Genomic DNA, 27,822 nt, shown 5'->3' on the forward strand with positions numbered 1-27,822 from the left:
CGCCCGGGCTGGGGTGGGCTGGGGTTGGGGGGGTGCCGTTGCCCCCGTGAGGGGAAGGCCGGGGAAGCGCCATGGCGGGGCGCGGCGGGAGAGGGGCGAGGGGCGCCCGGCGGGCACGGCCCCGCGGCGGGGGGAGCCGGAGCCGGGGCCAGAGCCGGGCGGGGAGATGCGGGGCCGGGGCGGGGGCCGGTACCGGAGCCCGCGGGCTGAGGGGCGATGCCGCACCGGGGCCGTGAGGGAAGGCATCGCCCGGATCAGGCTGAGCTGGCGGGGGATTTGGGGGTGCCTTTGGGTTTTTGATGTGCCTTTTTTTATTTTTTTATTTTTTTTTTTTAACTCGGACATCGTTCTTGCTGCCCCAGACGCAGCCGAGTCGCAGAGACCAATGTGTAATTGTCTTCTTCTGTGAGATATTTGGGGTTCCCCGGGGGCTGGGGAAAGGGCTGGCGCGTCCCCAGTTTCTGACGTTTTGTGTTTGTGTGCCTGTGTGCGCCGGCAGAAAATCCCTCTATCCTGGAAGAATGGTGAAACTGGGGAACAATTTCAGCGAGAAGAGCACAAAGCAGCCCCTTTTGGAGGATGGATTTGACACCATCCCCCTGATCACACCCCTGGATGTCAATCAGCTCCAGTTCCCACCTCCTGATAAGGTACAGTAGGCTTTAGTTTCCACCCTGGAGAATCACACCCAAATCTCAGGCAAACAACAAAAGAATAGGTTACGTGTAACGAGCCGCTTAGAAATGTCAAGAAATACGGAGTGTTTTAAGCTGTGCTTGTTCCCTCTGAGGGGAAAAAAGCCTAACAGTTAAGCTAATGAAAATCCAGTGGTAGTGATTTGCATTAAGAAGCGGTGGGAAATGTTAGTAATAAGCATATATAGGTTTCAGTGCTGCTGATATAAACATACAAATGCAGGCTTCTCTATGCTGTCTTGTCATAGCCCTTCCAATTCTGCCTCTTTCTTACTCGTGTCTAGAAGGTACTGTGTATTCTCTGTGAACAATGTGAATTTTCTCTGCTCAGAAAGCCCCCCCCAGATGAGGGGATAAAACACTGCTTTATATCTCCACAAAATGTACGTGGGCAAACTGGCCACAGAGAGAAAGAACTTCCATATTTTTTCTGTGCTTCAGTAGCAAATTAATGCTAGCCCCAGACAACCTGAAATAACGAGAACAGGCTACTGAGTTTTTCTCCTTGCCAACTAATTTGGTTCAAAACCCTCCAAATAGGTGATTCGGATGCTCTGTAGCTCAAAAGGAGCAGTCCAATGTGCTGCTTACAGGTTGGAAGGGAAATGTTCGTCCTGGATTCATCATTACATGGCTTGATTACTAAGGATTTAATTTTAAGGATGTAGGAAGGTGAAGTGATAGCCTGTAAATGTGTTTATTCTATTCACAATAAAGACTTAATTTACGTGTTACTACAGGTAAGGCATATGGTAGTAGGATAATTTTTGAGATATTTCAGTATTCTGTTTTTCAGTATGCTATTTTAGTAGGATACTTACTTGCACATTTCTCACATATGCATCTGGCAAAAAAGCTTTGCAGTCTTTGAAAAATACAAAAATACTGCGAAATAGTAATACCTTCATGCTGATTTTTATTTTTGGCATTGTGTCCTTCACAAGCTCAAGTCTACTTGTAGATAAACTGTCAGCCATACGTTCCTCATAGCCCCAAAAAAATTTCACATAGTCTTCTCTTGGGGTAAAGAATTTTAGCTTGTGAAATCTGCCTCAGTGGAGCATTGCTTGTAGGCAACACAAATAAATTTGTGACCTCCATTTTAATTGCTATCAACATCATTCTGTGTTGTGTGTGGTGACCAGTTGGCAGGCAGAAATGCAATAAGCCGTAACAGCTGTTGGAGAGCCTGAGGGTCCATTTTCTGCCCTGGGTTACATGGGTGTAAATCTTGTAACTGAGGACAAAATTGCACCCTGAGGCTTTGAAACAAGTTAAGTCTTAGAGCGTCTGGTACGCCTGCCAACTGGCGACTGGATAGAACCGATTACCAAGGACCAATGTCCGGAGGAATTTGTTGTGTTGCTGCACTGCTAAGCAGCAGTCTGGACTAGGGACCTGTGAGGGGACAGGCTTAATCTGAGCAGAGCCTCTGGGGTGAACCCAGGAGGTTCTCTGCCAGCCTGATTGCTCCTACTAGAATGGGGCTGAACTCCTCCCACCTTCATCATGTGTGCCTTGAATGAAAGCAACCATACAGCTGGGCTGGAAGCTTAAATAAAGGAATACTTGATTGACTCTTCTGCTCCTTCCACTGTCTATTTCTATATTAGCTTTCCTTTCCTTTTGCAAACATAGAGGGCAAAAAATAAAAACATGTATTTATTGGTCCTACTGGTTTCCTTCTGTAACTGTCAGTGGGTCTTTACTGGTTGCTGCAGACTCCAAGGCAGTAGTAGAGTGACTGATGTGAAAAAAAGGAAACAATATTAAGTCAAGATTGACATACAGATCAAATTCTGAAATACGAAGACACTCATGTATAATAACCAGGAGTACATACTTCATATATCTATGCTTATTATTCACTTACAAGGCTCCAGTATGGCAGTGAAGCATAACTTCTTGAACAGTAGTGACTACAGCGCTAAGAATTGGATGATTTTGACAGCTTCTAAATTAAAGGGATGAGCTAATTTAAATTCATATTTAGGTATGTTAAACAAAAGAAGACATTACATAACCAGGCAGATAGAACTGTACGTTCAGTGTCAGCTGAATGTGATTTGAGTTGCCTGAGATTATGCAACGTAAAGGGGGGGAGGAAGGGAAGTAAAATGTTAAAAAGCATTCCAGAAATCTTCAGATGCTTTACTTCCATGGTGCTGTTGAGCAATTGTAAAGTTAGACACTTAAAATTGTTGTTTTATTAATTTTAGCTGAAATAGGTTTGGAAACTACCCATGTCCTGCGCATGTGTGTATAATGCTGTAAAAGTATCTTAAGAAGCTTTGTGGGACTGAGTCTAGGTTCAGTTACACACCCTGGGTACCCTTTCAGGGAAGTGAGGAGAGGGGAACCCAAAAGCTTTGATTTCAGTACCTGGCTACATCTGAGTGTCACGATCTTAATTTCAGAATAACGTAGTTGCTATTGATACCACAGGCTGCTCTAAAGATAGAATCTGCTTCTAAAAATCTAAAAGCATCTCGATATTTATTCTTTGGAACAACAGAGAAAATTGAGCCAATCTTAACTAGCACTGTCGGTACAAGAAACTGCACCCTACCTTGAGAAGTGATGCTTTGAGAAAGATCTTGAAAAATTGTAAAAGGCAAAAATGAGGCAAATAGGTTAGGTTTGTGAAAATTTTGTACAATTAGAATGCCTAGGAGAGCACTAGAGAGATGACTGACGTAATGAATATTTTAGGAATACAGGTAAGGTGCTAGATTGTGTAGTTTGTGGCAACAGCTCATAGCAAGGAATAAACTGAAGTTGAAGAGCCTCGGGTGTTTCGAGAAATCTCATTAACACAAGGGTTTGCATGCATCTTGCTTCGTGCAGTTGATAATTCAAAAGCTAGATGTTAAAAATAAAGAGCGCCAAGAGCTACAGTCTAGCACATAGTGAATAGCAACTAGATGGGTCATTCCACTCCTTTTAAACTCAAAACCCTGCCATCAAATAACACGGCTACTGGCGGCATCGTCGTCTGCTCGATGTGGTACTCGTCTCATCCTATTGGCCTCCAGTTTGAAATCCCATTAATGAGATCTCCTGAAGCAAATGGAGGTGCCTTTTTTCAAACTATACAAAGCGGGAAGCTCCGTGATTTAGATTTGAACTAAGTAGATGTTTGCCTTATATAGCAGCACAGTACCACCACAGCCAAAAAGATTGAATGGTTGTGAAATTGTTGCCTAACCAGTCTTCCTGTAGATCCATCAAAACCACTCTGAGAGATAATTTTGTTGATGATTGCTATGGCAGGAAAAATAACTAATGGCTTAGAGCTTCCAAATCAGAAGTACACAAAGTGGGCGTAAAAAACCATTGTGTGCTTGTAAGCCAGGTAAAAGAAGAGTTAAGGAATAAATAAGATTCTTGTGGCTAGTTTTAGTTGACAGCTTTTTGATAATTTTTTTTTTTTTTACAGGTTGTGGTCAAAACGAAAACAGAATATGAACCTGATCGCAAGAAGGGAAAGTTCCGTACTCCTAAAATAGCTGAGTTCACAATCAGCATCACTGAAGGGGTTTCAGAAAGATTTAAGGTAAGCAGTGCTGTCTGAAGGTGCTAATGACTCACTTGTGCTCACAGAAGCGCTTAAAATCCATTCCTGATCGTAGTCAAAACTGGCTGTAACTAACAGTGGCAGTTGTGGGTACAGCTGGACAGGAGAAAAATTAATCCAATGTTACAGTAGTTCAGAATTTAGCAATTAGAAGCAAAAGCACACCTTGCAGCATTATTGCTTGTAATGGCAGATGAGTTGAGAAGGCATTTCTGTCAGGGGGTGGGTTTCAGAAGATGGCTGGCCAGGGTGTATGTGGGCTGCACACAGGTAGCTCTCCTGGCGGCGATAAACCTCCTGTTAGTGTTGAAGGACAAGAACCACAAGAGTATTTGTTTTCTCTTTGGCTTATTATTTTTCACTGTGGCCAAACCATTCTCTTAAATGCACTGTCATAGCCCATTATGTATTTTTTTATAGTGAAATGTATGACTTGGCAGCTGAGGGATGTATACCAGAGCTCTGTGCTATCAGTTTCCCAGGTCCAATTGTATCGTACAGCTCGGTGACGACTGTTACTGGCAGATGGCAGTTCAGCAAGAGTCTGACTCAGATTTACTCTTTAGTGTCCACACCCCTGTTGGTCCTTTTAGTGGTCCCTGAGGAAAGCTGAGAGCTTAACTGGTGCAAGGATTAATTACCTTTCCCCCTTCTCACTGGAGGATGAGGTTTCTTCCTCTGTGTAAGTAAAACAAAGCAGGAACATTGGCACTTCAGCTCATGCTTTCTTACCTAATCTCTAAACAAAGACTACAGCTTCTCAGTGCTGTTGATTTGGCATCTTACCCAAAGATGGCAAAGCAGTTTTAAACAGTAGGTAACCCCACTGTTCAGTGCACAAGTAAAAATACATTTGGAAAGCCTAATGCTTAGTATGAGGGGAAAAAAACAAGTTTCAATAAAGATGTGGATTCTCTTTGTGTTGCACGCTTCTGACCTCTGCATGGTAGGAGTTTTAGGGCACAGCCAAAGATTCTAATTCTGTAATTTAGAGAATAAAACACAAGAGCTGTGCCTGACCAGTGGTTCTAAAAGCTGCCCAGGCCCAGCCCTACTTCCAAAGTGTATCTGCAGCTCTCGGTGGAATTGGAGTGGGCTAAACAAACAAAGTGAAGTCTCAAGGAGGGGTTAGGTGCTTTAGGCTACACTTTGCAAAGGAACTTTGCTGAGTGTTACCAGGACAAATGTTTTAAGTCCAGGTCACCTGGTGGAGTCTTCAGCCATATGGCAAAGCATGTAGGTTCCCAGTGAGCCGTGTGGGGAACCACACCAGATAGCTAATAGGAGATGTTACGGGTTGTGGCAGGGGTTTACTAAGGAGGTAAGGAATCTAGTTCCAGTTTTTCTATTCCCTGATTTGGAACAAGGACATCCCACCCCTCAGGGAAAAGGCTACATTCTGACTAAGGTTCTCTTTTTCCACCTGGCACCATAGTACCCGTTCTTGAGAGTAATCCCCTTCCTCTCAGGTGAGGGTTGTGCACACTGGATTGTTGGGTATGATGGATATGGCACAGCTCAGAACAAGGAGGACTTCTGTCTGGTGGTCTTTTGTGTGTGTCCTGGTCACACTACAGTGATCTGAAAATGCACTGTAGAAGAAAAAGGGAGAGTGGTTGGTTTGAGTGCCCTGCTAGGACTTCGATTCCAAGCATATACCTGAGGGATTTTACACTTATCTACTGGCTGTAGGGACTAAGGGATTTCATCGCTCGAACATTAAATTGTAGTTAAGGATGGGTTTTGAATATTGCAGTCGCATCTAAATGTTTTGCTCATCCCTTTGTAGATCTGGGTTCTTTCTGTCTTTGTTGGGAGAGCTGAGCAAATGAGACCTCACTGAACAACAAATAAATAGCTTGTTGTGCTGTTGGGTAGTCTTTTCTAATTTGTATAACTGAGCAGTTAGAAGCCTGAGCATATTTGCATTGCATTTTATATACCTTTGGATGGCATACTTAAATAAAATGTCTTTTAGATAGTACTTTATGATGATCACTCTGGGATTAATCTCATAGTACAGGGTTGCTAGGTTTTGCTGCTAGGTAACTACTGCATCAGAGAGAGGTTTCAGTAAGATTTGGTATCTCTTGGGAATTGCAGGGTGATTCACACTGTGGCTCTAAGTGTAGGCTTTAAAAGAAGAGTGTGGGAGTTGATCAATTAGGAAAATTGTGGTTCAGTTAATTGAAAACAATAGTTTCATGCAGAACATTCAGATCCTAAAAATGTCCCTTAATCTCTATATAACAGTTTTAGAATTGAATTATTCTGCTTGCAACATTTTAAAGAGAACTGACTGGTTCTCCAGCAGGGATGATTGTCATATTCACCACTCCCAGTAGTAAATATTACATGAATAATTGATGAAATTTCATAAATATGTAGATGAAAAGTACTGATTGTGTGAGGTTTTCTCCTGAGTCCTTATTAATTGTGAACCATCATGTTAACTGCTGCTGTTGATTCTGAGAGAGCAAAAGGATATTTGTTTGAAAATTAAATATTTGCTATAATTATGAAATGCATTATTTAACTGGTGGGATATTGACTTTGGCTTGTGTTCATGAAAAAAGCTTCAGATGCCATTTTAATGACTTTAATATTGTACATCACCGATGCATAAGCTTGCCACAAGACACAGCCCAAATGTTGTGCTAAAAATAAAAAAAAAGTCAGTCAGTCATATTCGCAACTAATTCACATGTGTATTCTAAGATGTACTTCTTAAATAAGGACAAAGCAGATTGCATTTTTGTGATTCAGCAGTGCAGATCATCTAAAGCTGTTCTTCTTGAGAAATTACATATTATAACAAATGAAGCAACTCCAGCATGTGCATATGTCATGTAGATCATTTGGTGTTTTAGCAGTTGGGTGAATAAGAAATTATAAAATGTATTTTCTGCATTCAATCCACATTACTGCAGTTATTACAACAGAGCTGAGAATGTTTACAAAGAAAACTGCAAGTGTAATTTCCCTCTATGAAGCCACATTCTGAATTCAAATCAGAGTCCATCAGAAGAATGTGAAGACTTCCTGATTCTGAGAACCCTGTTGTCTTAATTAAGTTTTATGGCACCAACCACACCACGGAAGATTTTTCAGTTAAGGTTATTTTTCACTGAGAAATACAAGTCTTGCTTTTGTTCTCTGGACAGCGTGTAGGCTTATGTGGGGCCTTCACATCTGGAAAGCAACTTTGAACAAGGCAGATTTTTCTTTCCTGTAAATTGTCTGCTGTACAGAATAACATAACAAGGCTGGAAATGTCATTTCCAAGGAGTCTGATGAATCGGGACACAGGAGGAAGCTATTGCAGGAGAAAATTGAGGGTATCAGTCACCTTTGCCTCCCCCATTGGCAGAGCAGTGTTTTTATAAACTCCAGTTGGACTTCGCAGTGGGTTGTCTGTCCTGGCACCCACTGGATTGGGCTACAATTAACAGTTGTGCACAAACACACCAATTGGAAAAAATGTCTGTTGCATCAAAGCAGGAGATTTTTTTTTTGTCTTTGGGGAAACCTGAATAAAGAACATTCAGAAGTATTTTGAAAGCAAACGCTTATGTTTCCCAATAAGTTTCAGGCCCTTAAATAAACCCAGACTGTGGTATGCCTTCCACCATTTGGTTCTGTTCAAAGGCAATTCAGTTCTTCAGACATTACCCTTGACATCTCTACATACATCTAACTGCAGAGCCAAAGCCTCAAGCTTATTTCTGTGGTAAGACCATATGGTGCAAGCCATGTACTATCAAGTAGCAAGTAGTTGTTGAAATGTCTGTGTGAGGTTATGGAAGAGGAATTGAGACTTCCTTTCAAAACCAGTTCTTGCAGTTTTACCTGGTCATTTTAAGACTGAAAAAATGTATGCAATATATATTTAAATATTCCATTTTTTTATCTGTCTTAAAGGGGCATCCTTTAAAACATGTTCCTGCCTCAAGACTTTTTTACGTGTTCTTAGTAAAACCAATGATGATTATTGCTGCAAAAATAATCAGACAAGGAAAATACTTCCCTCTTTGTTTCCATGTGATTACTCTGTGTGTTGAGCAGCTCTTTGCTCCCACTTAGAAAGTCTCTGAGGTGCATGAGATGTCAGCTGGTTCCCAAACGGTGTATCGCTTCCTTAAGTATATTCTGTGTCTGTCACTTAGTGCTGGAAAAGTGACAGGTACTTACTGCCATGAGTAGTTCTGTTTCCTGCAGTAGAACTACTCACAGGATTAAAGTTGCTCACAAGTATAAGCATTTGGCAGGCTTTGAATTCTTCCTTTATTACTTCAAGCAAGAAAAAGAAAGGAGATTCTTCTTCCAGTGAAACTGCCATTTTAAAACAATTGGTGGAAGTAAAGCACTGCACGTCTACTGTCATTTTTCCATTTTTTTTAAATGTTTGATAATTCTCTGATATGACATTGACAATCCTCCTGCTGAATTTTTGGCTAAAAGGAATTTTTTTTACAGTCAGAGCTGGGAGACTTAAGTAAAGTGGATGCCTAACAGCAGCTCCCCTGCTCTCAGTCAGGTGTCCTCTGCCGTTGTATCCATTATAAATCCTTTTCTTGAACAGAACCAGCGACGCTGGTGACACAGAAGATGTTTTGGGTCTCTCCAGATGTAACACTTACACTTTTTCCTCTTCTGTAGTAACATTTTCCAGCCTTTCTCCTGTCCTCAGTAATATCTTCTGGGCTTATATGGGGAGGTAACAAGGTTCTTATCTCAGGGCCACAGGGTTTCTTGAACTGCTTCCTCAGATCTCTGTCGTTAAGAAAGTAGTACATGGTGCTGTGTGATGGCAGATGATGGGATGCTGGCATGAGCAGCTCTGTTAAGCCGCAGCGCCAGACTCTCAAGGCCACTGCCTTGTTATCTGTACTTGTTAAGCCACAGCACTAGACTCCTCAGGCCATTGCCTTGTTAACCTGTTTTTGTCCAACGGTATCTCCCTCAGGTTTCGTTAATTGGCTCCCTTGCAGGCTGGTTCTGTTGTCTTGCACTGACACTCTTAATAAGCACTGGGTCTGTAGCTTCTTTTCACTTAGTGTCTTTCATGAATCTGCCTTTTTTTGCTGCTACTCCCAGCCATCTGCAGGTAAGCATCCGGGCCTCTCCTCCTCTTCATCATCATCTCTGTTTGAGAAGGACAGTCTTTTGATTTGTCCTGCTTTTTCTTTACAGTCTACCCCAAAATTTTCATCCTCTTTGAGCACAAAGGTTTGATGAAAATGTGAAGAAATTGAGTTTAATAAATAGATACCAATCATATATAGCTGAAAATGACATGTGATGTTAGACATATTCTTCTGAAATGAGGCACCTGGATGTCTTGGGTCATCTTGTGTGTATATATATATATATATATATTCTCATAGCAAGTATGGGAAATTGTACCAAGTTGTTGTGTATAATTTGGATTGTTCTGTATAATTTGTTTTCGTTGTAAATGAATTCAAGTCAAATGTTGCATGTATAGATGGGACTGTGCCTTTTTTTCTTTCATGTTGCCATTTACTTCAAATTGAACACTTCTTAATCCATAAGTGCGTTGTTCCAGGTGTGTTTTTCCTGTATGCTTCTAGGGACTGGCCCGGATAATAGCAAACAAGAATATAATTTTGGAAAAGCAGGAGTGTTAGGGGAAGTGAAGAGCTGATTTCAGTGTTCTCTGACATGCTGGTAGAGGGCATTGTGCAGCTGGAGATGTGGGATTGTATTGGAGAGAGGTGAAATGGAGGTCACAGCCATTTGCAGGGAAGTTTTACGAATTTGAGTCTGTGGGATGTAGCCAGACTCAATCTATTGTAATTACAGTCTGCCTGCCTAAAATTCTGTTGCAGTTTAAATTGGATAGCAATAATCTTAATTTCCTGTCCTAAATGGTTGTACAGAGTTGCTGTATTTCATCCCAGAGGGCTTTGCATTTCACCAGTGAGCAAAGCATAAATTGGTTATAAATCACTTCACATGAGAGGTGCTTTCTAATGTGTGTCTTCACTCTTTTTGTTTGGTGCTAGCACCGAGTCTGTGCCGAGCACTTTACAGACAAATCAGAAATGAAAGTTGTGTTCCCAGGAGGCTGCAATTGAAATAGATAATGCACAGATGTAGAGCAGAGATGAGATGTGACCAAGTGCCAGCGATTGAGCGGTGAAAATTACTGCGTGTCTTGTTAGTTCCACTTTAGTTCCACTTCTGGTGATACCAGGAATGCTCCTAGCTGGGTTTGTGTGCTGAAAGGTACGTGATGGATGGAAAAGCATGAAAGGAAGGCGGTGCAAAGCAGCACAGTAAGAGCAGGTTAATGAAAGAATTTCAGGGAAGAGGAGCAGGCATGATGAGAAAGGTGGAGGTGAAGGCAGAGGGAGAACAGATGGCACCCACCCAGGCTTTAGTGGGACAGTGGGATACAGGGAAAATGGAAGGAGATAAAGCTAAGAGGAGCTAAAGGGGCAGACTTATACATGCCTTGAAACATGACTTGTCATTTGTTCAGAAAGGGACTGGGAGCTGGTAAAGGGTGTGAAGAGAAGCTGGCACAGTTGGTGCAGTTGGTAAATTGTGCCGTAATATTCTGGCTTGATTTAAAAGGAGCACAGTAAAGATTGGCGAAGTGAGGAAGGAGGAGAGTGCAGTCACCAGGCTGAGAAAATACAGCTCTCAGTGTTTTGCAGCTGTAGCAAAGTAGGATGGACTGATTGGGAAGATCTAGCAGATCTTGATGGTAAGGCCTTATCACCAGCTGTTTACATGTTAGTGCAGCTGTCAGATGTGGTGAGTTTCTCATTTCGGCTAAATGCTTACAGAGGCTGAAGACAGGTTTTTTTGCTGTGGGTACACTTAGTTCATTCATTAGTCATCTCTCATTTCGATTACTGTAATGGCTTCTGGCTAGACATTGTCCTTCTTCTGCTCTTCACTTACAATCTATTCAAAAATCTGCCACATACATAATATCTTGTCATCTTTTCTGTTCACTTAGTTTTCCTGCCAGATCCCCTTAAATCCAACTTTAAAGGACGTTCTCAAGATGAAAACAAATCCACACTTTGAGTTCCTAGTTAAAAGGAGTGCTTGTTTGTGCTATCTTGTAGCTATTTCCTAAAAAGTATTTTAAAAGCCCATCGCTGGCGTGGTGTGACAGGGACCTTGGAGTTCTGCAGGACGGAGTACGTGGCAGTGAATGACCATAGTAATTAAAAAACTTCTGGTCCCAGTGTGTGGGGTCCTTGAGTCAGCTGCCCTGGCTGCCACGAGGAGAAGAGATTGAAGATTTCCTGCTGGAGGAGAGGGAGCAGTGCTCGCATGTTCATTGCATCTTCTCCTACCTTGAAGAGGGGAAGAGAGCAAGTTGCTGCTAGTGCCTCGGAGGGAAGAAGAGAGTAATCTTCCTTCAATTTATAGTGAGTGTGCAAAGTAGCTCTGGAAGAAAGTGATAAAATGACAGCTTGTGGTCTAAAGAGCAGCTGGTGGCCTTCCCTCTTCCCGTGCTTTTATTTCTGGGAGGAGAGGGCTCAGAAGGGGAGGCAGAGAGAGAGGGTTGTGCTGTGTTACTGGCCGGGGAGAGAAGCTGGCTGTCTCAGGTTCAGAAGTGATCTGACAGTTGTGGACCATCGGTGTTAGGTTGTTATGAGAGTGAAGGAAAATGGCTATTAGAAGGAAGAGAAGGATTTTCAGTTTATAAAGGAGAAGTGGATTGGATTAACAGGTGATTGGGATCACCTTGGAATCCAGTGATGGATTTCTTGCCATCTGTGGTGTTTGCATGTGTTAGTGTCCTTTACTTAAACAAAAGTTACTCGTATCCTGAAGGATGACAAGAGAAGGGAAGGTCTCTTCTAATAGGAAGGAGACAAGCTTACTTGATTAGGGATTTGCAAGTGGAGTGTGATTGCAAATTATTGGAGATAATGAATAAAAATTTACATGTTAATATCAAAATTAATAACATTATGAAGTACAGTAAGTGAGAGAGAAAAGATTTTTTGAGAGTTATGAACCAAGAGCCCTGAGAGCCTTTCCCAGCAGCTTACTGTGTGGCAGTAGAAGAACTGGGCTGGGTGTGACTGGTACAAGCAACGAGAACTCACAGTTCCATGTAGGTTGGTGAAACAGGTAAATGCTCCGTGTCTCAGCAAATCAGGCCTCAGGCTGTGGCTCCACAACTTGCCAGGCTCCAGCAATCCACACAAGACTGGGATTTTGACCTCTGTCAAAAAACATAATTACTTTCCAAAACAGTTCCAGAGCCTTGGGGAGAGTGATTCTGCAGTGATTGTGGAAATACAAACATTTTCTCTATTGTCTAATATTTGGTCCCAACTACAAAATAACTTGTTAGCTTTACAATATATTCCCGAGGCCTCATCTGTATGTCAAAATGGTTATGAATGGGAAATAATGTTATAATTCTACTATTCCTTGCTAGTAGGATGGCCAGGGAATGTGGTTAAAATGCTTTGAAATTTGAGAATATTTTTCAAAACATTTAAAATTGTTTATGCATATCTGTGGAGAGGAGCCAAATTTGAGCTGATTGGAGCCGTACCATGGCAACTGTTCTGCTTGGTGTCCCTGTCCAGTCACAGACCTGTGCTCCTAGAGGGAGCACCCTCTCTTGAAGGCAGTATGGAATGTATCTTGTAGGGCATGGGAAGCCTCAGCAGTAGTCCCATCTGGATTTTATCTTTTCTGTACCCACTTTCTAGTCTCTCTTTTCCGTTTCTTCTCTGAGGGCAAGGACTTAGAGATAGCTGCAAGGCGCTGGGGAGGTGGGACAAGGAGCCCCAGGTGGGAGCTGCAAGCTTAGGGGAGAAAGGTTGGTTTGTCTAGAGCCTGGAGGACAAGCAGAATTTGGAGGGAGAACAGAAAATAAAGCTCATTACACTTGTGGGGAGGGATGGGATGATGCAATACAAAGTTTGGGCCAAGGCAGGGTATGAAGGGCCTTGTACATGTGTGTGTGTGGGACAGCTGAGAAAACACAGGAGGGGACCCCAAACAGCTGTAGAAGAAAAAAGGGAGAGACCTGAATAACAGTACATGAGAAGGGCTGAACTTGGGCATGGCTTGGCCAGGAATGGGGGCGTGTGTGTTATGTTGTTATTATTAAACTGGACCACAGAGAATGACCAGGAAGGAAAATGTCCTTTATCTCTTGGCTTCATGCAGGACTTACCGAGACACGGGAGATGTGAGCAGAAAACAGGAGGTTGGCAAGGCAGAGGGATCTGCCCATGTTAACATTTGTGCGTGCAAACGAGTAATAAACTTGGGGAAAGACTAATTGGATTTGAAAATTGATGTCAGTCTGAGGTTTTTGGAGAGTGATTAAGAATATGATTTTTTTTTTTTTTTTTGTAATCCAGTGGCTTCTGAGAAAATGAAGATGTTGCTATTAACCAGAAAGGCCCTTTGCTGCATGTCCCGTTTTGATTGCCATTGTTACATTAGTATCTACGTTTCTTCTGCTAAATTACTCTCTCATCTGCAGTTATCCCTGCCTCTCCTCCAGACCTCCTTTTTTTGCTTTTTTTTTCCTATCAAAAATCCTCATAAAATCCTTGGCTCCAGCAGCACACGATACTCCCCGGCCTTGTTCCAGCCAGGAAATTTAGGACTTGCTGTTTTCTGCCCATGGTGAAGTTCGCTTCCCCACCAGGAGTCTTTTCCCTAAAAGTTCATCTCAGTCCTTCAGTGTACCAGTCCCACTGCCACACGCAGTTTGCCGTGTTACAAATCCTGTTAGTTCTGGGGTTTACCAAAAAAGGGAGCGTGTCGTGGGTTTTTTACTAAGAGGCAAAGCTATAGGGGTTTTTTTGTTGCTTTCTCAAATACTGGATTATTCTCATTTGTGTAATTGACAGTGATGTGCTCAAGTTCTCTTTTTAGGAAGCGTATGTAGCTGGTTTACTCCTCTTCCTTTAAAATTTAGATGATATACTTTGGTTTAATTAGTTAATCACATAATCTTGTTTGTTTCTGTTAATGTTTCTTATGCTGTAGCACATGCTGGCTTCTTTCTAACTTGCAAAAAAAAAAAAAGCTCACCAATTCTTCACAGAATCACAGAATGATGTGGGGTTGGAAGGGACCTCTGGAGATCATCTAGTCCAACCCCCCTGCCAAAGCAGGTCCACCCAGAGCACCCGCCCTGTTCCAGGGCTCTGCCACCCTCAAAGTGAAGAAGTTCCTCCTCATGTTTAGATGGAACTTCTTATGTTCAAGTTTGTGCCCATTTCCTCTTATCCTGTCCTTGTCCTCTTAATCTGTAACCTCCTTGAGCTACTCATTTGTCTATCAGTAGAAGCATTAGAATAATAAACAAACACATCTGGGATGATCTTCCAGGTAATGAATATTTGTTTAGCTCACAGCAAAAATGGGTCTGAATCAGGGAGCTTTGCAGTGTAACTGCTAGGCCAAAATCCTGTGCTTTCTCCTGTCAGCGGGTGAGGTAATCCTGGAGGTATTTGTCTGCCATCTCATCTCAAAGGCTGCTCAGAGTCTACATCCTGGAGGTGTCTCCCATCTCATCTCAAAGGCTGCTCAGAGTCTATTCCTGGGAAAGGTTAGCTTGATAGTGACGCTGATTTCAGATTCACCTTAAGGCATGTCTGGGGTTTTCCTCCAGCCCAAACTCAGGGCCAGAGGGGTCCTTAAGGACAGGGTGAAAAGCCAGCGCCGTGCAGTGCAGTCTGTGGTGGCTTCTCGGCAGGTTCTGAGGAAGGAGGTGTGACAGGACTCCTCGAGGCGAGCCCCGTGTTGAACACGGTGTATTCCCTCCTGGGTCTGGCAGTGAGCTATTCCTGTGCAGTCTCTCTGTGATGAAGAACCTATAAATTAAGGACCATTGAGCAGCCAAGCGTGCAGACTGCTGGTGTAACTATCCATACGTTCATAGCTGGTGCAGCAAACTCTCCTCCTAACAAGAGAGGGCAGACATTACTTTCTGCTTGCCCTGCTCGAGTCACCTCTGTGTTATCTGGATGACACCTGTGCTAGCTTACTGTCACCCGACTCCATTCCTGGACAGGCCCAGGGACAACAAACACACTTATCAGCTGACATCAGCCAGACCTACACTGACATCATCCAAACACTGGAAAAGCCACAGACCCGAGCTGCCTCGGTGCCTCCTTCGGTTCTCAGGTGTGCTCTGAACAGAAACACAGCCAAAAAAGCTGCAGTAGAGGGGCAACAGGCCACTGGCCAGGCCATCCGCTTTCTTCTCCGAGAAGGGGAAGGTGGAAGCACTTAACTTGCTGCTTCCCTGTAATTAATTGAGTAACTGGTTTTATCCTTTGCTTGATTTGACTGTGAAGTGCATTGATAGCTGGCTTGTGCCTCCTGCAGTAACAAACAGCCCTGTAACACGCAGGGCATCACTAACGTCAGCATGTTTTGTCTTTCTTCACAGGTAACTGTGCTGGTCCTTTTTGCCCTTGCGTTCCTAACGTGTGTTGTATTTCTGGTAGTCTACAAGGTTTACAAGTATGATCACACCTGTCCAGAAGGATTCGTTTTCAAGGTAAATCGCATACACCTTCTAGAAAAATAGGAGAGTACGTAATATTCTCTGTGTTGTTTTCTGCATAACCTTGATTAAGTCATGCTGTACTGCATAGAAATTTGTGTTTGTTTTCATAGGTTAATGTGCTTCCTGCTATATTTCTGCTTAATTTATAATTGAGGTTGTACTGTTGCACAATTTCATAATGTTGTTAGTTTGCTAATGCTTTTAAACATTGAAAATACAGCCCAAAGTCCCAACATCAGTGTCCTTCAAACTGCCTTCACCTGCAGTTGTCTGGACAAAGCCTTCATTTATTGGGTCATATGGTTTAATGTTGCATGTCCCTCCGAATTCATGTGTCTTAGGGAAGAAGAGAATGATAAAACCTGGAGGAAAAAAAAAAAATTACTCTGGAATATGTGTCAAAGAAACAGTAGAGTGACGTTCTCATTAAGAGCAACAGAGTTACCTTAGGGTTATTTTTGGAGAAAGAACTTCTTGTTCTAGAACAGTGACCTGCCAGCCCTACTGCCACAGGCCAAAAGTGATGCCAAAAAAGGGAAAACACATTTATTGGAAAAAATACTGGTTCTAACCAGAAGGGAAGATGGGGCTCTCTTCGTTCGTGCGAGATGGCAGTGCTGGCTCCTCAGCTCTGACCCGGGCTGAAAGTCAGAGAGGTAACATTGATCTCTCAGCTGTAAATTTAGCAGGCTTGAACTTGGCCGTAGTTAGACAAGAAAAGTAGCGATGATAATGGCATTCTTCCCTCTAATTTTTTAAGAATATTTAGTCACGAATCTTCAGAAGGATTTAAGAAGGATTGGCTGCCTCAGCACTCCTTGATGATGCTTTTTGGGACTTTGGATCCTGTCTCTTCAGGTACATGAATATCTTACAAGGGTCTAGTCCACAGTTGCAGTGAGTGATGCCCAGCTGGATTAAGGGGGCTCCAAGCATTCAGTTTTAGGTCACTGCTGTCCCTGGGTTGAAGGAGAAAAGATGCTGTGGTTAAAATATTTGGCTGTAACTCAGGAGATCCAGCTTTTGGTTCTGCTGTTGGGTTTTGGTGTTGTCTCAGACAAGCACTGAGACCCCTTCATGCTCGTGTCTCACGGGCCTTTTTTTCCGAAGCTTTCTCTTGGCTTTGAGGAGTTTGAAATAAGGACTGGATGTTCCTACTGAGCCCCTCTTGATGTGATCCTGACTTGACAGGAGCGGCCGGTTACAGGCTCCTGCCATAAGCCCAGTAACAGCCTGCTGCTTCCTTTCGTACCATGTCCCTTCCCGTGCGTCGCAGCCTTCTGGCCTCTTTTGTCTCTTCTTCTTAGTGTCACAAACATTTAAGGGGAGGGCAGTTCCTTAGCTGTGTTTCAGTTGTGCTGTGAACAGAGTCTGGCTGGGTGTCTCTGCTGAGGGCCCTGTTTGCAGGAGAAGTTGGGCACACCACCCACAGCTCACGCTTTGCTTTTAAAGTGCAGCGTTACTGCTCCCCTCCCAGTGCTGGGGTTTGTGGAGGCTGTTTCCTACCTGCTTGGTGGCATCATGCCAGGAGACACAGCATCTTTGGTCACGTAACTCTTCACAGTTTGACAGGATAAACGTGTTAACAAATCACACGTGGCCTGAAACTATTGGTGTTGACATGAATTTGTATTTGCTGCCTTTGCATCCTTTTTGGGGAGAGTCCATCATACGTCGTGGCACGGCTTGGCATAGATGTCCTAAGAGAGATGAAGAAGTCTGTCACCTTGTGACCAATGTCTCTCTGGGCTGGCTTTGTGCTTCAGGTGGACTCAACAACATTCTCTGGCCAGGTGTTGGATGCTGATGAGATGTCCTGGCTCAGGGCAAAGGTGTCCCCTGCCTTAGGACACGCGGTACCTGGGGCTCTCTGCACAAAGGCTGAGCCACCGCAGCCGTGAGTCAGACTCGCTCTTCTCCGCGCTGACGCTCTCATGCATGGAGTAGTTCCAAAGGTTTCAGTGTTTTCAACCTTTCTTCTGTCCTACACGACCAGGGCTTGAAGGTGTGCTTCAAAAGGTGATTACGTTCCTTTTTATAGCAATCTTAAACTGCTCCAGCCTCAGCTTTGTGCTTGCTCGAGCTTTCTGACACGGCCCTAACGCTGCTGTTGTGTAGGTCACTCCTCTGACGCGCTCTGTGCTGGTGTTGATGAGACTCACCAGAATTTTCCTCAAAGACCTGAGTGCACTTACATCCTGGAGGAATTTCTCCAGGGCTTCATTGTGCTCCATACTGGTACCCTTCAGCTCTCCTTGCCACGGCACCAGCGTTCCGTCAGACTCAGGGACAGCACAACAAAGGAATTCCAATGCATTAAAGACAATGTCATCAGCTATTAAGTTTGGAATTCCTGACCCAGCAAACTGAACATGACAGAAGATACAAAATTTATAAGTGGATACTTCTGGGGTTTCTGTGTCCAAGGAACAAAAGGAGTCATCTTCATACAGCCAGACACAGACTGGCAACCAGGATTGAAGACCTTAACCCATAACTAGTTTCTGAAATGGAAGGGTTGTGAAAGAAACCACAGAGAGGCAACTCATTCTGGAGCATCCTTCTTCTCATGGTCTTCCTTATCACTCCTCTCAGCTGGGAACCACGGTAACAAACAAAAAGGATGGAGAGAGATGTTCTGTGTGAGTTGAAGGTCTCGGGTGGGCAGCAGGATGAGAATGGGCACCAGTTCCCATCCCTCAGTTGCTCCCAAGTGCTGCGTGGCTTGCCCTGACCCGGAGCTGAGCAATGGGGCTGTCCTTGGGCAGGAGACAGGGAGCAGAGTAAAATGGGAGGTTTTTTCCATCTTCTCTAGAAGCGTGAAATCCTGGGAGCAAAAATGCAGTCAAGGATGGAAACTCTGGTGTGTGTTTCTTCAGGCTCTTCTGTCAGATGTTGTGCATGTTTGTGACTATGGAAAATAACATCACTGAGTCATTTTGCCTGTTACAAAGCAAATTGCTTCTAAAAGCAACAAAAGATCCTGTGGCATTTGGTTAGACTGGCAGTAATCTTGGCTTGTCTTCAGCACTAATAATTATATTTGCTTGAATTTCCTTGGCAGATTTCATTAGATCAATGGATTGTGTTCCTTCCCTCATTTTAAATATTTAGAATTGTGACTATATCCCATGACTGGGTGAAATAATCACTGCAAAGATGTCTGTGTCTACGTACTTCTTAGGCATTTTAGCACATCGGAAGTAGCGTCAGTTACCCCAGATAAAGCACAGAAAACACTTCCAGAAGATGGCACGGTTGATGTAGGTGAACACACAGATAGCTGTATTCCACCGTTGTCCTAGATTATTTGGTTTTTTTAAATCTATTTTTTTGTAGCTGATGTCTAGATGGGGACCATGGGGAAACTTTGGTTACCTTTAATGGTGCTGAACAGGCACAAGCGTCTGCTTGGCCGGGGTGAAATCCCCTCTGCTCTCTGGTGCTGCTTCAGACAGAACTGTTGTTCAGTTGACAATTAAGGAATAAATGGGATCTTGGGTGGATGTGGCAGCTCCGAGCGCTGTCACGGGTGTGTCACACCTCCAGGCTTGTCACACAAGCAGGTCCCAGCCGCTGGGGTGGTGACTCCCTGGGAGAGATCTTCATCTTGTGACAGCGAGTTTTCTTTCCGTGCTCAGGTTTGGCACAAGGCTGTGTTCATCGGCAGCCACAGGGTCGTAAGGCTTCCCGTGGGTCTGTCCTCTTGCTTCTTCCTTTTATACCTTTTGATGCTTTTTTTCAGTCTAACATTTCTAGGATGCAAAATCATATTAAGCCAAGACTGTCTGGGATCTTTCCCCCAATCATTTTGTGCTTTATGATTTAAACCTGTTGTTACTGGTGCTTATTTATGCCTTCTCTTCCTCTTCATTTTTCTTCCTCTTCTCGTCAACCCAAAAGTAAAGATGGACACGTCCGAGATAGATAGATAGCATCTGGTCCTAAAAAATGTGGCATTTCCGTGTGTGTTCTTGTGCTCAGACATTCCCACTATGAAGTTTGGTTTGCCATGTTCGGTGGGAGCGGTGGCAGTTCCGAGTCACTGGCCTGCAGTGTTATGACTTTTAGTCGTCCAGTGCTGGAAGTGGGAAGACCGAATGGCCTATTTCTATTTAAAGCAGTCAAGAGTAGAAATGATGAAACTTATTTTTTCTCAAGCTGCAGCTACTCGTAGCTTATACTGCAGAGGATCAATTGAGTAGAGAGGTGGGGGTTGGTCTCTTCTCTCAAGTCACAGGCGACAGGACAAGAGGAAATGGCCTCAAGTTGCGCCAGGGGAGGTTCAGGCTGGATATTAGGAAAAATTTTTTCCTAATGGGCTGCCCAGGGAGGTGGTTGAGGCACCATCCCTGGAGGGGTTCAAAAGACGGGTTGATGAAGTGCTGGGAGGGATGGTTTAGTGATGATGCTCCTTGTTTGTTGTGTGGGTGTCTATTTTTGTCAGTTAGGTTGACGGTTGGACAAGATGATCTTTAAGGTCCCTTCCAACCTAGAAGATTCTGTGATTCTGTGATTCTGAGTTGCCCAGATGAGTCCCTCAGCGCAGGGACTGGCTGATACGGCAGGGGACCTGTGGGGAGACCCATCACCTTCTGGAGCAGGACTCAGGGCTGACACAAACATCTCACTCGTTTTTTCCTTCAGCACAACTCGCTGCTTTGTGTCCAGGTGATGCTTCTCCTGCACCATCCCTGGGGCGGTTGCTGGGTGGTACCCGCTCACTAACGCACATTCGCTTGGGTTTTTTTTTAAGATGAGAGCAAAGTTTGGATCCTACTTAGTATTTAACTCGCTAAACCCAGGTAATTTCTCTTTCCAAAGCTCTGAGCATCGAGCGGTTTCTGTGCAGTGCTCTTACGCTGCTGGGAAATTAAATAATGTAGTCCCAGAGCTAAAGATAGCTTTTTAAAAGCTTGCTGTTGGCTACATCTTTCTGACAATGAAGAGTGAAGTATTTTGTGTGTGTGTGTACACACGCTTCTACATAAGCTTGGCCACCCACAGTGTTTTCCCTGTAAGTCTTATTTACTGGGCTGTAAAACTGCTTGTACCTTGGCACCGGTGCGTCTGTATCTGGTTCTGTCCCTCAGACCAAAAACATCCCATTAAAGCGCCTGGAGCCAACCTCAGGGTAGGACACAGACTGTAATGGCAGCCCAAACAGCTGGAACTAGGTGGGGAGGAAAAAAACCAGCCAAATATGGTTGCAACTAGAGATTGAGTACTTTTAGAAACAATTCTAGGCAAGCGTGTTTCTTGTATGTTAATGATTCTGGCGTATAAACCCAGATCGGTCTGTCCTGGCAAACGCGGGGGGAGCTGGAGGATGGTGGGGAGGAACATTTTGAACACAGTAGGACAACACTGTGGCTAATTGCTGCGTGTGGCATCTTGACTCAAGGAAAGCAAATGTTGGCTCTGACGAAAAGGAAAAGGAAAAAAAAAAACTAACCCGCTTTTGGTGTGCGTGGGGCCAAATCTGTGAGCTAAAATATGTTCAATATCTTTATTGATGATCTGGACAAGGGGATCGAATGCACCCTCAGTAAATTTGCAGATGACACCAAACTAGGTGGGAGTGTTGATCTGCTTGAGGGTCGGAAGGCTCTATAGAGGGATCTGGACAGACTGGATCAATGGGCCAAGGCCAATGGGATGAGGTTTAATAAGGCCAAGTGCCGGGTCCTGCATTTCGGTCACAACAACCCCATGCAGCGCTACAGGCTTGGGGAAGAGTGGCTGGAGAGCTGCCCGGAAGAAAAGGACCTGGGGGTGTTGGTAGACAGCAGGCTTAACATGATCCAGCAGTGTGCCCAGGTGGCCAAGAAGGCCAATGGTATCCTGGCCTGTATCAGGAATAGCGTGGCCAGCAGGAGTAGGGGAGTCATCGTGCCTCTGTACTGGGCACTGGTGAGGCCTCACCTCGAGTACTGTGTTCAGTTTTGGGCCCCTCACTACAGGAAAGACATTGAAGTGCTGGAGCGTGTCCAGAGGAGAGCCACCAAGCTGGTGAGGGGCCTGGAGAACAAGTCCTATGAGGAGAGGCTGAGGGAACTGGGCATGTTTAGTTTGGAGAAGAGGAGGCTGAGGGGAGACCTCATTGCCCTCTACAACTCCCTGAAAGGAGGGTGTAGAGAGGCAGGTGTTGGCCTCTTCTCCCAAAGGACGAACGACAAGACCAGAGGAAATGGTCTGAAGTTGCAGCAAGGGAGATTTAGATTAGATATTAGAAAGAACTACTTTCCTGAGAGGGTGGTCAGGCACTGGAACAGCCTGCCCAGGGAGGTGGTGGAGTCACCATCCCTGGAGGTATTTAAGAAACATATAGACATGGCTCTTCAGGGCATGCTCTAGTGCCCAAGGTTATTGGTTTATGGTGAGGTGTTGAGTGTGGGGTTTAGTTGGTGGGTGTGGTGTTTTTGGTGGGCGTTTGGTGTGGTGTGTTTTGTATTTGTTTGGTTGTGGGGTTTTTTTTGGTTTTTTTGGGTTTGTTTTTTTTTTTGTTTTGTTTTTGGGTTTTTTTGTGGTTGGACTCAATGATCTCAGAGGTCCCTTCCAACCACTAAGATTGTGTGAATCTGTGTAAAAGTGATGGATTTTTTTCTTTTCAGAATAACCAGTGCATCCCAGCCGGGTTGGAAAACTACTACTCGGAACAAGACTCCAGCGCTCGAGGGAAGTTCTACACAGTCATCAACCACTACAACCTGGCCAAGCAAACCATCACGCGCTCCGTGTCCCCCTGGATGACGGTGCTGTCAGAGGAGAAACTCTCTGAGCAGGAGACTGAGGCCGCTGAGAAATCAGCTTAGAACGATGAGAAGCTAATTATTAACACTATGTCATTTGAAGGTAACTAAGGGACTTTAAGGAACTTTTCGTTAAATATAATTATGGATAATTTAGAGGTTACTCATGTTTATGGTGCAATTGCTTCTGTTTGCTGATACTGCTTTGCAAAAAAAAAAAAAAAAACAAACAAAACCCAACAAAAACTTGCTGCAGAACATTCATGGGCATAAACCAAGGTGCATATCAGCATTGCTTTAGAGCTTTGACACCATTTTCAATGTTAAAAAAAAAAAAAATCCAATATTAGTTATGTTCTTGCAGTTTATTGGATACTGACAGATTTCTTCACTGGATTTTCAGGGCTTGGACCTTAGAGAAATCATGTGTTCTGTTGTCTGAACTGATACTTTATTTATGAATTTTTTTATCTATATCTGTCATTTTGCAAACTGAAACACCCCAGCCATAACTAGAGTGATCTCTTGTTTAGCTGAGAGCTCTACTTACTATTTAGTTTTGGCTCGAGCGCGAGCGATGGCGGGCATTGATGTCGAGGGCGTAACGTAACGACTTGTACGGAGAAAGAAACTGTCGGGTAGCATTTTTTCTTACCTTTTCTTTACTGTTGTTGATTTGTAAGTGCTAATGAAGTTCTCTGCAACAAGGCATGCTCAATGTTTTATTATTGCTGTCAACAGGATTTAACTGCATTTCCACTGTGGCTTTAGCATCTTGGTAAGGATGTGCACTGAAACACAAACTAGGTAGACGTTACGGAAAAAACCACAGAGAGTTTTAGTGATGGATGTTGAGGACGGTGTAAGAACTTCACAGTTCAAGATGTTCTAATGAGAAACAGCATCTTTTGATGATAGGTAAGAGGCAGAAAAAGCCTGTGCACAGTAGATGTAGTCCACGATGTAATTTGTTGGATACAGCTGAGGGAGTAATGTGTCTAAATTTTCTCTTTTATTACATGAACATTTTCCCTTTTTTATGAATTAGGAAGAGTTTTCCGTTTCTGTATGGTTTGCAGTTTGATACTTTTTAAAACACAGAGCATCACGAGTGAAACAGTAGCGTTTTAGATACCACAACTGGCTGTTTGAAAGCTCTGTGTGAAACTGAGTGAAGAGTAGAACTGTTTGTGTGTGGCTTGGGAGGGGAAAAGATGTAGAGGAACATAGTATTGTGGATGCACGTTAAAGTTCCATTGTAATTACAAACTTATCCCTTCTTTGTGTGAAACCATGTTTTCATTTTTATTATAAATCTTAAATATATATTACAAAAAAAGACATCTTATTAATTTAACAGTTAGGCGAAATAAGTGTGTGAAGCATCTGGGCAAGCAAGTCACCTTTTTTCTTCATGTAACTTGAATGGGACAAGGCGTAGTGGACATGTCAAAAGTTCCATTACTTTTTTTAGTGGAGATTCTAGAAAAATGAAGGGAAAACATGGAGATCTCTAATAGAACAAACATGGTCAGCTCTACCTTTATTTTTATTCTGGTAGAATTCTTTATCAACAGTACAGTAAAAATAAGCAGGTTTGATCCCAAATGTGCATTACTTGGTAATACCTATAAAAGGCTTTTTATTAAGTCATTCTGGTATATGGGATGCATAAAAAGCAATAAATTGTGTGCCAAATTTTAATTTGCATTTAAAAATTTCAAGCTTATATGAAGATATTGAAAACATACCATGTTTGCATTTTCTAAGAGGCGTATGCTTTATTGAATGTAATTAATTCCCAGTAACTTTTGACATTTTCACTCCGTGCAGAGTACAGAGCCAGGATGCTGCTGCTTGTTGCTTATAATGTATAGAAATACACATTTCAGAAGAGAGATAGCAAACCAGACAATTCATAGCAACATATTTCCAGAGGACATTCCGATTTTACAAGATGGAAAGATCTGTTCCCCGAGACTGTCCTACATAGAAATGATTCATGATACATCTCCCCTTCAATTTAGGACAATAAAAGCTTTAATGCACAAGTAAATACTGATGAGAAACAACTTATTTCTCTCTCTCATAGCAACAAACATTACAAACCACAAAGCTTTACCATCTAAGAGAAACACAGTGCTTATGATTCTTGAAGTCAAAACCATCTTTTCCTCTGATTTAACAGGAGGGAGTTTTACTGATTCTTATCTGCAGTTGGTTTTGAGACTCTTATTTTGCTCCCAGTTTTAGTGCTTTGACTATTTTGGCTTTAATATTGTCTTATCCTTTGGCTTTGTTCTGACATCTCAGAACACGTTTCGTTGCACGACCTGTTTGTGTTGTATTCTCTCTCTCACCTAGAAGGGAAGCTTTTGAGTTGACTTTTGATCATTAAACCAACCCGATCTCGGAGTCCAGTAGTTGCCAAGGCTGAGGAGGGGAGGTCCCAGCCGTGCAAAGCCGTGGCTGTGGACTGCAGTGCTGCCAGTACAGGAAAAGCCTGAGACCCCACCGATGCTTTTGCCCAGTAACAGTTTCCTCTTGGTGTGCCCGGTCCCTGGGAGCTGGACTGGAAACCCGGCAGTGGGGGGGGGACTAGGATAAAACTGTTATCAGGTTGGGGTTTTTTTTCCTCCCATTAGCTCTGCTCCAGCTCGGGGCTCCTCTTTCAAAGGCTCCTGTGTTCTTTGCAGAATTAAGGGGGGGTTTATGTTTGATAAAGGGATGTAAAATGAATGCTGTCGGCCCCCTCTGTACCAAGGGCTGCAGACACCTGTATTTATTGGAAAATGCTTCCAGCGCAGCGGTACAACACACAGTTGCCATATACCCTGCTCCATAGAAACAGATGTCAAAAGATCTACAAACCAAGCATGTAGGCGAGATTAGACTTTTAATTAATTATCATACCAGTCCAGGAAAAGCAAGGAGAATGAACACATGACCAGGAAGAATAAGATCCATACTCTAAATCCAGCGTTGTTTTTGATGGCCTGTGAAGAAAAGATTATCTCTGTTACCATCAGCAGTGAACATAGACCAGAATTTCCAACCATGACAACCCAGGATCAACGAGCAGCTTCACGCTTCCCTCCCACAGGAGAAAGAACAAAACCTGCCATTAATCTCAGGTGAGTGAGAGTCAGGTTGGCTGTACCTCGTGAGGCTGATAACACTAAAGTTTCTCTCAAAAATCTTAAAATTGGGCATTTAAAAAAAAAAGCTCAAGATCCCACATAATGGAAATAAACCATTAAGAAATAAGTCAGGACATACATGCTCAAAGGTTAGTTTCAAGTTCCAAAAGTGAAATTCTGTGATTAGAAATAATTGGGCCTTCATCATTCTAATAAACATCTTCTGACTAAAAATAACCAGCCGAGACCTGAGAGCTGGAGGTGGGTTTAGCGCTCCCAGTCACGTATTTCAGTCTTGGAGCAAGGAGCCAGCACAGCAAGGATTTGTCTTGGATTCTCCTTCACAAATTGAGATTGGTGTATGGCAGGGCATCTGCTTTTCTCTCTCATTTTTCAGATACACACATGGGATAGATTTTTTTTTTTTAATTATTATTAATGTGGTACCAACATTAAGGTGAGTGATGCAGTTTTGTATTTATCACCTTTCTCTACTGTCTCTCAGTGTTAAGAAACAGTTCTACCTACAAATGTAAAAAAGGAAGCAAAAATGACTTTATCTGTGCCCTGTTGTTGAATACTGATCCCTAACCATGAGCACAGGGGTGATCAGCTGACACCTCTGTACCCTCCAAGCATCCTGGCTGAAGCGCTCAGGAATCATGATTTAAAGGCACATAATTTAAATCTCTGCACTAGACTTAAGTCTTTAAAAAGCCAAACATCTTCCCTCCCTGTGCCTATCGGACAGTTATCAAAAAGAACACTCCAGATATTTTAATCTGCTTGAAAAGTGGGGAATTAAGTTCCGTATCAGAAATTTTCAGTCCCTCAGTTACCCTTGTTCATGTACGTTTGATGCGCTTCTCAGGAGAGCTGAGCAGTAGATACAGCTCATACTGAGTTATACATTCTGTGCTTTCAGGAGGGAGGAAAAAAAAAGGAACTGAGCTTTTTTATTCTAATTCAGGAACTCTGGTTTTATTGCAGTCTCAGTTCCTGAAAGGAAACATCATTTCATTCTAATTAGGAAGACAATGGCATAGACTTGTTTACTAGGAGCACGTAAGATGCCTTCAGAGGCTGTTCTGCTAACACTGAGCTTTTTAACTCCAGTTTCAAGGACTTCAGCGCTGCCTTTCTGGCTGCAATTTCTTTTTTGTTTTTTTTTTTTTAACCACGCCACAGGTGCTTTAATGCACCTTCCTGTTTAAAATATAGGTGAGGCCAAGCAGGTTTCTGCAGAGCTGTACAGCTGTTCAAGTCATGGTGAGCCAGAGAAGCAACGCCAGGAACCTCAGCCAACCTGTACAGTTTCTCCAACGTCACGTCCTACAGCCCAGCACACACACGTACCTCTCGTATGTCTTCGTTCCCTTCTTTGATGTTCTCTGTTGCACCCACAACGAGTTGATGGATATTGTCGATATCAGTTTCCTGTTCAAAAAAATAAAATGGAGAAACAGTGATGAGTTTCAGGAAACACACACTTCTAAGGACTTGGGGGAACAAGCAGAACTCAAGAATAAAATAAAATCTGGTATTAATGTCTTAGTTTCAATGATGCAAAAGGTGTAGAAGCAATTAAGTTGTGATTTCTCTACCTGTGATTTTATGAGCCTGAATGGAGACCACCAAGAGCAACAGGAAGTCCCCCATTTATCTAGATTCAAATCTAACCTGTCGTAATTTTTGCCAGCTCTTTTGGAAGAGGTGCCACCCTTTAAGAAAAGATGCTGACAAATAACATTCAACAGGACACTAATTCTGAGGCAGAGGGATCACTAACACATCTGATTTTCTGGTCCCAGTACATACTGATAAATAACAGTAAATGTCTCCATTTTGCATTTGAAAAACAAACAGAAATCTTCTCCTTCACATTTGCGTCAAAGATTCACTGATCTTATGTTTACATCTTGCATCCAAAACAGCCCCAAGAAAACCCCGGAGCTGTACGTGCTGATACTGACCTGCTGCAGGACTTTCTCACACTTGCTGCTGTGGCATGAGCTGATACTGACCTGCTGCAGGACTTTCTCAGTGAATATCTCTTGCAATCTGGAGATTTCCACCACTTTTCCTTCGATTTGTCTTGGCAAAGAAA

At 43.2% G+C, this 27,822-nt stretch overlaps 2 protein-coding genes across 2 annotated transcripts in view; one reads left to right on the plus strand and one right to left on the minus strand.

The window, feature by feature from the left end:
* The first annotated feature begins 311 nt into the window (after window positions 1-311).
* Window positions 312-23,854, plus strand: LOC106884531 (neuron-specific protein family member 1). Its single transcript, XM_014935966.1, has 4 exons — window positions 312-650; window positions 4,135-4,251; window positions 15,704-15,814; window positions 22,438-23,854. The coding sequence occupies exons 1-4, from the start codon at window positions 522-524 to the stop codon at window positions 22,636-22,638; spliced, it is 558 nt and encodes a 185-aa protein (XP_014791452.1). The 5' UTR covers window positions 312-521; the 3' UTR covers window positions 22,639-23,854.
* A 1,490-nt stretch (window positions 23,855-25,344) lies between these two features.
* Window positions 25,345-27,822, minus strand: part of STX18 (syntaxin 18) — a 66,948-nt gene continuing 64,470 nt past the window's right edge. Inside the window, exons 9-11 of the mRNA XM_014935965.1 lie at window positions 27,740-27,809; window positions 27,072-27,152; window positions 25,345-25,571 (exon numbers count right to left, since the gene is read on the minus strand). Of these exons, the coding sequence (XP_014791451.1) occupies window positions 25,476-25,571; window positions 27,072-27,152; window positions 27,740-27,809 (247 nt within the window). The 3' untranslated portion in view covers window positions 25,345-25,475. The remainder of the gene's footprint in view (window positions 25,572-27,071; window positions 27,153-27,739; window positions 27,810-27,822) is intronic.

This window comes from Calidris pugnax, unplaced genomic scaffold (assembly GCF_001431845.1).
Source record: "Calidris pugnax isolate Ruff unplaced genomic scaffold, ASM143184v1 scaffold14, whole genome shotgun sequence".
NCBI lineage: Eukaryota > Metazoa > Chordata > Aves > Charadriiformes > Scolopacidae > Calidris > Calidris pugnax.